The sequence below is a fragment of the Paroedura picta genome, chromosome 11, assembly GCF_049243985.1.
Source record: "Paroedura picta isolate Pp20150507F chromosome 11, Ppicta_v3.0, whole genome shotgun sequence".
Taxonomy (NCBI): domain Eukaryota; kingdom Metazoa; phylum Chordata; class Lepidosauria; order Squamata; family Gekkonidae; genus Paroedura; species Paroedura picta.
The window spans coordinates 28,510,770-28,523,909 of record NC_135379.1 but is presented as its reverse complement, the minus strand read 5'-3'; the positions used below and the strand labels follow the sequence as shown (position 1 = coordinate 28,523,909).

At 40.1% G+C, this 13,140-nt stretch overlaps 1 protein-coding gene across 3 annotated transcripts in view; it reads left to right on the top strand.

Moving 5' to 3' along the window:
- The window catches only part of IGF2BP3 (insulin like growth factor 2 mRNA binding protein 3), an 85,328-nt gene that overhangs the window by 64,086 nt on the left and 8,102 nt on the right, over positions 1-13,140 (top strand). For all 3 annotated transcript variants that reach the window (XM_077303270.1, XM_077303269.1, XM_077303271.1), the window contains 3 exons: positions 3,506-3,641; positions 5,351-5,482; positions 11,379-11,498. In XM_077303270.1, the coding sequence (XP_077159385.1) occupies positions 3,506-3,641; positions 5,351-5,482; positions 11,379-11,498 (388 nt within the window). The remainder of the gene's footprint in view (positions 1-3,505; positions 3,642-5,350; positions 5,483-11,378; positions 11,499-13,140) is intronic.

The window sequence follows — 13,140 nt, the reverse complement described above, 5'->3', positions numbered from 1 at the left end:
AAGTTATTTCCAGTACATTACTCAAATATAGATATGAAATATACATTTGACTGTAGATAGACATGTAGTGGATATTACATTACATCGCCCTTTTGACCCACTGTTTACAGATTTGTTTTTCTCTGTGTGTGCATGTCACAAAGTGGGTTGAATATTTGACATTGTAAGTAGAATGCTGGCCATGTTCAGCTTCCATTCCATGTAATTTCACTGACTGTATCACAATCAAAATGACTTTTGCCTCCCAAGTAATATTACTTTTCTATCAACTTCATGTGAAAATCTCAAGATCCATCATCTTACTGTAGAGTTCTTTCTCTAGCCACTAGAACAGATTCAGGCAACCATGGGTACAAATCTCTCTTCTTCTGGTTGGGGAGACTCCTTCCAGGAATTGCAAGTGCAGTGTTGGGGAAAGAGATTCATAGCATGCACTGGCTTGCATTATGAGCCGTTAACTTCTGCCTATGGGCAAGGCTGTCTTAATGCATAGGTATACTGGGCAGTTGCCTGAGGGCCCCATGAGCATAGGGGCCTCATGCTAATCTATATATGTAGTGATAGTTAGTGATATGTGAATGGATAAGCTGTTTATATAAGACTAGAAATAAAGCCCATTTTATTAAAGAATAAAATGGGCGCTAGGAACCATCCCCCAGGGAAGCCCTCGCAGGGTGAAGGCTTCCCGGGGATGTGGGATGCAGGGGCCACTGTGCAGGACCTGAAGCGTTCTGGTCTCCTGGGGCCGCAGGCTGGTCTCCTGGGGCCGGGAGAAGGCTGCGGCCCACCCCCACAGCGGCTCATCGCTGGTGGCGGACGAAGACTGCGGCCCCCCAGGGTGACAGGAAAGGAGGTGGCGGGGACGAAGGCGAGGCCGGGTCAAGCTGCCAAGCAGCTTGGCCCTGGATGGACACTTGCAGGGCCCAATCAATGATTGGGCCCTGCGAGTTTTTATCCCGGACAGGGCCCGCCCTAACTCCTCCCCAACAGCCCTTACCCTTTTATTTAATACTACGGAGCGGTTTAAAGATGTGAAAACTGTAGAATGTAGACCTTGTTTTTTAATGTTTATACACCGATTTTGTTGGAGGTACTGATAAATATAAGTTTAATTTTACTGATTTTTATCAATAATTTAAATGTTTATTCCTATGAATGATTGTATTGATAGGGCTCCATTGCACTTTTTTGCCTGGGGGCCTATAATGCTGTTAAGACGGCCCTATCTGTAGATAATATGGAGAAAGTGCTGAGGGGACTGATAACACATCTACTAGGGCTGGGCGTTTTGGCGCCTCAAGCGGCCAGTCTCTCCCGGCACAACCAGCGCCTCCCCTCCTCTCCGCCCCCCGCAGTGCGGTGCTGGCTGCGCTGCAAGAGACCAGCTGTTTCGGACACTGAAGCGCCCAACCCTAATCTACCAAGGTCCACATCAACAGAAAGGGGAACACTTGCACTCAAGTCTTGTACAATTAGCATGGTCCACAACTTAACCTCCTTCCCTTGTTTATGAAACACTTCAGGGAACTGTCTTGGACAGACTGGATTTGGCAAGTATTGAGTCCAGTAGCACCTCAAAGAACAACAAGATTTTCTGAGTATGAGCTTTCTAGAGCTTAGAGTTCCCTTTGTTTTTGGAAAAATCATCTTTCAGCAGGCTATTGCTTCCTTAGAGTTGGCCCCATCTGCATGGTATACTGAACCTTTGGCCCTCCAAAGTTTGTTTCTTTGTTGCATCAACTTTGAGTTGAAGGGTAGAGCCCTGTGTCTTGCAATATGTGTGTCTTCCAATATGATGGTGATTCTTTAGACTGAAATGTTATTGTGTTTCGCATCACTTGGTCAATTTTTCTTTCTTTCTTCTATCTTCATCCCTCAAGTGAAAGATTTGCCCAACTTTGTTATCTGTAGTGCATTCTGTATTTTGTTTGTTTAAAAAGGTAAGGGCCCTGCTCATGCCAAAAGGAATCATGCATTCTATAGAGAAGCCACCCATCTGCAGCATTTGACATTCAACACATCCCTTTCTAAATGACATATGCAGGGTTGCTGTGTACATCTGCTCTTTGCTACAGAATTGTATCTTGACTTGTGTGGATACAGTCTTTGGCCTATAACCCTGAAAATTCAGGTTGGAGGCACTGCTTTCAGACATCCATCCTTCAAATGTTGTTATCCTCATTAGGAAAATCTGTCTATTGCATTCATTTTTTGTCAAGCAGTTGAGTGGTCCTTCTGCTCAGAAGAAAACCAATCCCACCCATCCCTGCTGGGTCTGTTGGTGTTGAAGAAGATGGAAAAGACCCTGTTTACTTTTTTTCGTTATCCTTGGGTTCAGCTCAAGCATTGTATCAATCTTGTGTTCCTTGGGTCCCCCTCCCTCCCTATAGTTCAGTATTTCCACCATGGAGAAAGACGTGGAGAAAAACTACAATGGGATGTAGTTTGTGCCATAATTTTAATTGTATGTATGTATGTATGTATGTATGTATGTATGTATGTATGTATGTATGTATGTATGTATGTATGTATGTATGTATGTATGTTTTTTTAGATCTAGCATTTAGAATGGCTGCTGTAATAGTTTGGAGTATTCTTTTAAGAATGCACATGAGGAACTGAGCCAGTGGATAATTGACCTCACTGCTTTTTACACTGTCCATTACATCAGAAAATAAGATACACTGATGACTAAAACCTTAATATGTTGTTTAATGGGAATGACAGAAGAGTAGGTTTACAGGGTAGCATTCTTGGAATGAACTGTGGATAGAAACAGCCACATTTCTTCAGAATGTTCTACTGTAGTCATATTTTAGATCACAGATGTTCTAAATAACTGATGGATTATCTAAAAGTGTACTTATTTAAAATAATAATGTCCTTCCAAAGGTCTCAGGGCAATTAACAAAAAATATTAAAATAAGATAGTATTTACCATTCAAATGATGAAAAAATGCTATTCATTCTGCTATAAAGCTAATAGAGCACTAGATGCATTTATTGAGAGGAGGTTGCAACTTATTTTCCCTCTGCAGTTGTTTTCCTTGTTATGCTTTGCCTGGAATACCACTCCAAACTGAAACAGAAAGAGGATGGAAAGTCCCTGTTCTTTACACTATATCCAGCTTCATTTAGTCTGGTGGGCATTGGAAAGTTTCCCCCAGGTTTTTCACCCTGGAGTTTCAGCTGCTGCTTGTTTGGTCAATTGTCCAGCATTAGGGAGTAGTGGAGTTGATGAAAAAGAAAAGATAAAAATTGTCTCCCATTTTCTTCTTCTCCTTCACCCCACCAAGACCCAGTCTAAACCTAAACATCACTTGCAAGCAAAGACTTGTCCAGCTCCATGATTTCTCAGAGGAATTTTTTCTTCATACAACTGTAAATAGGTTTTGAATACCATGCAGAGTATAAATTTGAAGTTGTCTTGGTACATTTGCTTTTTATTTGAGATTAGGTAATTGTTCATTGTGTATATAGCAATTTATTAGTTTCTGCTTTGTAGATTGCAGGACTTGACACTATATAACCCAGAAAGGACCATTACAGTTAAAGGCAGTATTGAAACATGTGCCAAGGCTGAGGAAGAAATAATGAAGAAAATCAGGGAGTCCTATGAAAATGATATAGCTGCTATGAATGTAAGTATATTTCTTGTGTCTTATGAAGCAGTTGTATTCAGTATGTTTCTCTAATGTGTAATGAAACACCATACCTGAGTTTGTCAGTTTTCAATATAAGGGACCAATCCCATACCTACTTTCACTGTTCCATAGTATCTCAATCATAAGCATGGCTGTCCACGCCCTTTTGATTGTATTGTGAAGGCAAATAATTTGGTATGTAGTGCAAAAAGTATTAGCCATTAAGTCTGTTCTCCATTTTTAAAACAAATTTATGCCTCCATAAAAGAGGCTATAAACAATCTGGACAAAATTTGGTAACATTTCAGAAGCCTTCCTTTTTCCCCTGATGATCTGACCTTCTATTTATAGGACCCAACTACAGCAGTTCTTGTGGGAGGGGTGTGGTATACACTGATCTGATCAGATTTCGGAAGATTAGCGGGCTTAGTACTTAATAGGGAGACCACCAAGGAAAACACTGCAGAGGAAGGCAGTGGCAAGACTCCTCTACCTCTCACTTGCTTTGAAAGCCACTTGCTGAGGTTGCCATAAGTTGGCTGCATATTGAAGGTGCATCACATACTTGCAGAACGTGACCTTCATTCTTTGTGTCATAGAGTACCATGTCACAGTAGCATCACTGAATGTTATTCATCATGATCAGTCTCATTCCCCCAGAAGCATGATAACTTGTCTTTGAGTCATCACAGAATCTAATATTTATTTGAGTTTGCTAGTTTGCATTTCCTAAACAAGTAAAATTCAGCTTTCTGTATAACTGTGTTCTGGATACTGGATCTTCAGAGTATGCTCAAATTTGGTAGAGGTAGAAGTAGGGATGGGAGTGGGGGGGGAGTTTGGAGGTATTACTGCCACATAGCTCTATTTTTATTGTGATTTTGTTGTCCGTTTTAATCAGGTTTTACTAGGGGTTTTATTGGACATCTGTAACCCGCCACGAGCCAGTCTCAGGAGCGGAGGGAAATAAATTGCAAAAATAAATCGTTAGTCGGTCTTAAAATGGTTCATGGATGAGCTATCATAAGTTCTTTCCCTTTGTTTCCCTGCCAGTGTTTCCTAGTTTTGGTCACCACTATTTATATAGAATCACAGAATTGGAAGAAACCATACAGGTCATCTAGTCCAACCCCTTGCTTTATGTAGGACAAGCCTAAAGTATCCATGATAAGTATCTGTCCAGTCGCTGCTTAAAGACCACCAGTGAGCAGGAGCTCACCATCTCCTTAGGCAGCTGATTCCACCACTGAACTACTCTGACAGCTGCATGTAAATCTGAGGTTGTAGACCAGAGGTAGTCAAACTGCGGCCCTCCATATGTCCATGGACTTCAATTCCCAGAAGCCCCTGCCAGCATTCGCTGGCAGGGGCTTCTGGGAATTGTAGTCCATGGACATATGGAGGGCCGCAGTTTGACTACCCCTGTTGTAGACTCTTTATTTAAAGCCTTCCTTGCTAACAAGGTGGGTCACAGGATTGGGCCATAATTGCTTCAAGCATGATTGTGAGTTCTGTTCTACAGTTAACTCTGAGCATAAATTTGAGAAGATAGGGCTTTAATATCGTATTTCTAGTCAAACTAAGTGTCCAGGTTGAACACTTTGAAATTTGGCTCTTAAAAAAGACATGGGATGCTGATAAGAATTTGTGGGATGTCATAGCAAAGTCTTTACGTTATGGGATAACAGTCTTTTGTGTCATTGCAGCTTCAAGCACATTTAATTCCAGGATTAAATCTGAATGCTTTGGGTCTATTCCCACCTTCCTCTTCAGGGATACCTCCTCCTACAGTGGGGGTCTCTTCAGCTGCCGCCGCCTCTTCATACCCTCCATTCGGAGTAAGTAATTGTACCTGCTGCTGTACAGATGTTGAACCCCTGGTGATCTGAGCAACACTGAGCAGTATTCAAGTCATTTCTTCCATAAAAAATAGACTTTTTGTAGTAGAATGAGGAAAAGTGACAAAATTACAAGGTCCAGCCTATGGTATGTTATACCAGTAAATGGAATGTCCTGTGGTAAATGTGTGAGATTCACTTGAGGATTACTCAAATGTTGAAGGAATGTTTTCAGAGATTCTAGGTCTAATATAAACTCCTTGTAGCTGAAACATTTATTAGGAATGTTTATTCCAGGTGGTTGGCGTTCTGTCAAGGAGATTTTAAAAAATTGATACTTTGAAGGTGTTATATATTTATTGGGGCTTGAATAGTACAGTGTATGATTTCCTGATCAGAAATGGAAATGTGAATAAATTAATGCATTCCTGTGCAGCCACTGTGAATGCAGTTACAGAAACCCCTCCTCATGAATGGAACCTGAACCTATGGGACTATAGTTACCAGGTTAATTTTGTCATACTGTTGGAATTGTTATATGAAAGTTATTAGAACTGAAACCATTGTTACTATTGTATTTATTTGAGTTATTGAATGATGCTGTATTTATCTCTATGTTCTATGTAAACTGCCCTGAGCTCAAGGGAGGGAGGTATATAAATACAATAAATTAAATAAATCAATCAAACAAGTAGATGAAAAATCTTCCTATTTTAATTACTAGTCTTCATGTTGGCAACAAACTCCGGATTTCCAAGTCCACCCAGCGTTTCCAGGGCATCTAAAACTTGAGCAACAGTGGCCTATACATATCTTTCTATCAGTTCTGTAACTGTAATTTCTCAAATTTGAACATAGTGGATTCCAAATGAATAGAATATCCTAATTAACATTTTAAAAATGTTAATAGCTTTTCCTTATAACTAGTCAATTCTTGTAACTATAGGAGTGTTTTTAATTCCAAGATTATCAGTGAAATACCATGCAAAATTACTCCAGTCTGAGACTATTCATATCAGTTGACTCTGGGGTTAGGCAAGAGCTTCTAGACATGTAAGGCAAAATAAGTATAGAACAAAAGCAAGATTTATTTAGAAAATCAAACATATGCTCAAGCCCATGGAAATAGCATTTTGTGTCTTATTTTTCCTAGTATGCATTTCACAATCTTGAATGTCGTAAACAAAACCCACGGCAGTAAGTTTTTGTGTCTCAATGATTCAGCAAGCTAGATAATCTTGCTTTCTTATTAAAGAGAGGGATCCCATCATGCATGGCAAGCATTGACTTTACTTTCTTCATATATCAGAATCTGACCTAGTACTCCTAGACTTTCTTTTATGAAAAGTGGAGTAATTCATAGTGTAATTTAAGCACAGAGCGAGAAAGGGAAACAAGCAATTAAAATGCTGGCACAATAGTCTCAAAGTACACTGACAGAACTGTGCCAACTGAATCTAGCTGTATAACCATAGCAATGGTAATGTGGATCAGTTTTTGATATAGTGAAATCCACATCCAAGTTATCATAGGTGTGGCTGTGCATGGAGTCATGTCAATGGAATTTTGACCTCGTTTATTGTGCAATGCCTGTTGGTAATGTACAACAACAGTCCTATTCCATGTGGTAAAGTTAAGCATCTTATTTTGCATTTTTAGCCATGCTAATAAAAATTATAGGTATCTAGTAGGATTAAAATATGTTTTTTAAATATATAATATACAAAGACTAAAACCAGACTTTAAAAGTGCCAGCAATGTCACACTGGCTACAGACTCTCCTTTGTTTTACACAATTTTCCCCTTCGAAGCTGTGTGAGCTGTTTTAGAAGTTTTAAGAACTTATTAGCCCAGTATGTCAACATTACAGTCCCTGGTAGGACTTTATCTTTGTCTTAATTTATCAAGAGGAGCCTTGAGGCCCACAGCCTTGAGCTGGGCTGAAGAACGCTAAGGACCTTGCTATCTTGAAGCCAGGAAAAGTTATTTTGGAGGGCATTGAGTTTACAAATACACCTGGTAACTCAACTTTGATTAGGTTTTTATTTTTTACTGGAGAACTGTATTGAAAGAAAGTAGTAAATCCTTTAATTGCAAGATAGTAGTAACCTTGCAAACTTAAATGGACTCCAGGGAATGGTAGAGGACAGGAAGGCCTGGAGGATCATTGTCCATGGGGTCGCGATTGGTCGGACACGACTTCGCACATAACAACAACAACAAGTAGTAACCTGCTCTCAGCATTTAATGGCAGCGCTCTGAGCTCTGAGGAGGGGCTGTGATGGAGAATTGGAGAATTTGAGCTAATGTTTGCTTGGATTGCAGGTCGGGAAACACTGTTTTGTTTTTATCTCTTTGCCTGGAAAAATCTGTTTAAGACACTCATAGGAATTATTTTCTGCTATTGCTTGTGTTTGAGCTTGTGCCTTTAATTATGGGCATTAACAAAAGGCCACAGGAAGAATCATGCTTGCCTCCAGGAGCCAAGCAGTTAAAAATTGATGATTATTTTGCCACAATGTACTATGCACTATGCCAACTGCCAGTAATTTCTCTCTCTGATCAACCTTACAAGTCCCTTAAACAGCTTTGCCTTTCACTTGTACGAGTTTTGTAAAGGGTATTTAAAGTTTAAAGGGCTCACATTCCCTTTAGATGTGTTCTCCCCCTCTATTGAAAGTAATAGTTGGATGGGTCTTCTTTGGTGACCCATAGAATTGTCCCCCTGTCCCCAATCTTTTTCAATCCTGGGTTTGTTTTTTTAAAGAGGGGTACCAGCAGCTGTATGAGCCTCTTGTGGCGCAGAGTGGTAAGGCAGCCGTCTGAAAGCTTTGCCCATAAGGCTGGGAGTTCAATCCCAGCAGCCGGCTCAAGGTTGACTCAGCCTTCCATCCTTCTGAGGTCGGTAAAATGAGTACCCAGCTTGCTGGGGGGTAAACGGTCATGACTGGGGAAGGCACTGGCAAACCACCCCGTATTGAGTCTGCCATGAAAACGCTAGAGGGCGTCACCCCAAGGGTCAGACATGACTCGGTGCTTGCACAGGCGATACCTTTACCTTTACCTTTACCAGCAGCTGTACTTTGAATTTAGTGCCCCTACCTCAAACCCCTCCCCAGATACCCCCAGATCTATTTTGCATTATACCATATGGAATTAATTGACTATAATGTTCCTGCCACTGCAGTAACCTTCTTAGAAATTAGATAGGTAGCAAACCAAGAGGGCCTCCTTGGTTGTGACCTCCAAATTACAGAACTGTCTCTCCAGGGAAACATATCAGTTCCCTACTGTTGCTGTTTTCTGACGATGGATAAACAAATATGTTTCATTCAGTGTTCTTTTCCTGCTCAATGTATTTTTGTTGGTTTTGATTCTTTAAAGATATGGTTAAGTTTTTTTTAAAATGTATGAGTTTCTTAATTAACCATGTTGTGGCACTTATGAGGTGGAGATAAAACTTGCTAATCTATTTTAAATATTTTCTTCTGTAAGAACTTAAAGTGGGTCTGGGGCTACATGAGCATTCATTATACACATGATGAGGGAAATTACATTGTTTTAGCGATATTTAAAATTTGTTTAGAGAGCCTCTTGTGGCGCAGAGTGGTAAGGCAGCAGACATGCAGTCTGAAAGCTCTGTCCATGAGGCTGGGAGTTTTATCTCAGCAGCCGGCTCAAGCCTTCCATCCTTCCGAGGTCGGTAAAATGAGTACCCAGCTTGCTGGGGGCTAAACGGTAATGACTGGGGAAGGCACTGGCAAACCATCTTGTATTGAGTCTGCCATGAAAACGCTAGAGGGCGTCACCCCAAGGGTCAGACATGACTCGGTGCTTGCACAGGGGATGCCTTTACCTTTACCTAAAATTGTGTTTATGTGGAACACTTTTGTTTGTTTCTTTTCAGTACTTCCCAACTTCTTCCACTATTCAAGCTAGGTCGTGCTTACTTTATTTATTCATGTTTTTTCTGGGGAAGGGTTATTTATTTGAAAAATAAAGTGCAAGTGAAGCAAATTAATGAACAAAATATTCAAAAAGATGACTTCAGTTTGCATTATACATAGAGTATAGCAGTAGCACCAGAAAGAAGCACCAGAAAAACAAAACCTGTTGAGTTTTCATTAGGAATAATACTGGTAGTTGATATTTAAATTACTAACCCTATGTGCAAACCAATGTAAATAACTGTATCATGTCTATATCAGGTAACAGAACAGTTGCATCAACTCAGTTTCAATGCAGATTTATAACGATTTATATTCCAATTGCTATATTCTTCCACACTGATTTTGAGCTATATTGGGTTTCAAGATACTAGTTCTTCTAATGATTGACTACATCTTTTGCTTCACTTTGACCGTTTATGTACTGGAGGTTTCATGCTGGGCTGCAGACTGGAGTTTTAGTCATGGTAGGTTGACGCACCTCTTCCTGTACCCACATGGGGGAGCATTTGACCCAGTGCACCTCATCTGCCCCCGATCTGTGCTCCTGCATGGGATCTGGGGCAGTGAAGTTCCCAGTGCATAAACGATCTTTGAGTGCTACTCCCTTGATGGAGTTTTTCAGTTTGTATGACAGTCTTGAAAGAGAGTATAGCTACACTGAAATGCTTCCACTCTTTGTGAAGATGTCATGCAAGATGATGAGAGAAAACACCTTCTGGCATTGCCTGAGAGCTATATTTATTTTTGGAATAATTGTGCTGGTAATAGGTATGCATTGCATTACAGGAACCAACTTAGAGAATCATAGATATGAGAATAGATGTGTCATTAAACCAGATCTCTAGCCAGAGTCATCCATAAGTGTTATTTGTCTTACCCACAGACCCCATGTTTTTAATTTATTTCTTTATGTTTGAAAAATAACTTCAGAAGGTTTTATATTGGTAGACATTTCATGGGCTACGTGGATATAGAATTGAGTTTTGCAATTATGTGAATGTAGAATTTTATAAATGGCCACCTTAAAAAACATGAATTTTTATATAGTCTTAACAGTCGTCTCTGTTTGGCAGTAGCTCACTAAGACCTCAAGCAAGAAGTCTTTCCAAGCCCTGGATTTTTTCTGCCTCCACCCACAGACTCCTTTTACCTGAATGAAATAGTGGCAAATGATACCACAAAGAACTTCCCTTGGGCAGACAAATTAGTGAGATAATGTGACTGTCATCACAGCCAAACTTTTCATAGCACTAACTATGGGATTATATGGGGTTTGTTTAGGTAAGATTAGCATAGGTTGGGTCCCAAATTCTTGTTGCATACATTTCTAGGACTGCTATAATCAGTATTCTTGCCTACCCAAAACAGCTTTCCATGCCTGTCCTGTTCCCTGACCAAATAATAGTAATAATAATAATATGCCCTCCCAAAACTCAGGCTCTGGCCTCAGCTATGTATTATTGAGTATGTTCTTTTAGTAAAAACATTTAAGTACACTGAAACTTTTGATTATTACTCTTTAATTGTACTGAAAACTTCTAAACTGATTGGAACTGGATTTCAGAAGTTAAAAAGAATTAAATAACAGGTTATTTAAACCACAAATAGCACCTAGTATTTTGTAGGTGTGGTCAAGTATGGTCCTCAGGCTTTAGTATTTCATTTACTCATTTTGAAACTGCTGCCAAGAATATATGGCAGTTCATTGTGTAATGCTAGAGCTTCATTATACAACATTTCTGTTCCAGTTGTAATGTAAATTATACACAACTGGAAATCCTTTAAGTTGAATGTTTGTCATATTTCACTGTTCTTACAAACAAGTTATGCAACATCATATGCTAGTTGGAAATCAGAATTACATGTTTATTTGTTTCAGCCTTCCTTTTACAGTTGATTTCTGTTCAGGCAATAAACCATTTATTTTTTCTTCTTCTTTGCCTCAGCAACAGCCTGAGTCTGAGACTGTTCATTTGTTCATCCCGGCCTTGGCAGTGGGGGCCATTATTGGCAAGCAGGGCCAGCACATCAAACAACTTTCTCGTTTTGCAGGTGCATCTATAAAGGTAACATTAAACTGATTAACTTCTTGATGAGTGATTCAGCAAGTTTCTACAGGATCTGTTCTGTGTTTGTGTTAGGTGCTTTGCATTGTTTTAAATTTAAAGTGCTAAATAGTACCAGCTGTTCATGGAATGCATCTTCCTGGCTTCTTGAGAGACAACATAATTAGAAACATGTCTCCAAAAAGTCTTTTGAAGAATGAATATAAAACTTGAACACTTTCCCCATGATGGTTTTGACTTGCAGATATATTTGTTTCTATAGAAACATGACATAATTTAAGTCACTTGATTAAAAGTTACTTTGCCATCTTACATGCTATTCTGAACATGTACATGGGGGGGGGGCAGTTTCTACAAACCAGGAAAAGTTCCCTTAAAAACCCACACATTTCCAAATCAAAGAAGCAATGTCACAATGTCAATAGCGATGACAAGAAGTTGACCAAGATTTCATGAGATCTGGCATTGTAGTGTTACCTAGAAATGCCATATAATTTGGCACTTAAAAAGAAGGAAAAATAGAATTGCCAAAAAAGGAACTGCCCAAGGGAAAAGGAAGAAAATAGGGGGGGACGACGACTATGCTGGCAGCAAAGAAAAGTTGCAATAGAACAGGGACAGGAGGAGGCACTTGAGTGATGGGGAGGAATAGGTTGTAGCAGCAGAGGGAGGAGAGGAGATAGCATCAGGAAGAGGCAGTGGTGAAAGTGGGAGGGGAAGAAGCAGGCTGCCCTGGAGAGAATCTTGCTGATCAGCTGGCCCATGGGAATGCTTGAGGATGCTTTGGGCTGATCCTGCGTTGTGCAGGGGATTGGACTAGATGGCCTGTGTGGCCCCTTCCAACTCTATGAGTCTATGATTCTAATTCAGAGCAGAACTGCCCACTATTAGTCTCCCTAGTCATTGATCATGAGTCTGAGTTAGAAGTGCAAAGTACCTGGTGCTGCTCTCCCCCCTCCCCCCACCCATGACCAGTGGGTGTGAGGGACGAGGTTTAAAATGGAAGGTGGATCCTGCATTCTTTCTGCTTTAAGCCTTCCTTCCTCTTGCCACCCAGCCTAATAATCAGGAAGCCTCAGAGCTGAGTGCTAGTCCAGTGGGCTTTCAGGATATCTCCCCCTGCCCATCAAGATGCCAGGAAGAGATGGCTTCCCTGTTCAGCTACCACACTACCACAAGAGGATTAGTAAAAAGAAAAATTAGAAGGGAAGGAGCGGAGGATGTGTGTGTAAACTGTCCCAGTATTCTCTAGCTGCATCTCAACCAAGAATGGCTGCAAAAAGTGAAAACACTGTTTTTGCTGCCCGTCGTTAAACTGAAATGTCATAATATTTGTATTTTAATAAGGAAACATAAAAGAAGCATAAGTGTTGTGTTTATGTTGATCTAAGTGTTTTAAGTCAGAATAAGAATAATTTTACCTGTTTTTTGAAACCTCAGTCTCTAGAAGGCTTACTCACTTAATACACTTCAGAATCTCTAATCTGAAATCTTTCTTGGCTGTTGAATTAAAAGAAGTTTAGTCATCAAATTAATAACAACTCCATTTTAGTAGTCCTAAATGTAATCCTAAATGTACCCTATGTAGAGTGAAATCATTGACAAGTTACTTTAAAATAATCTGGCCTTGCATGCCAGTGGT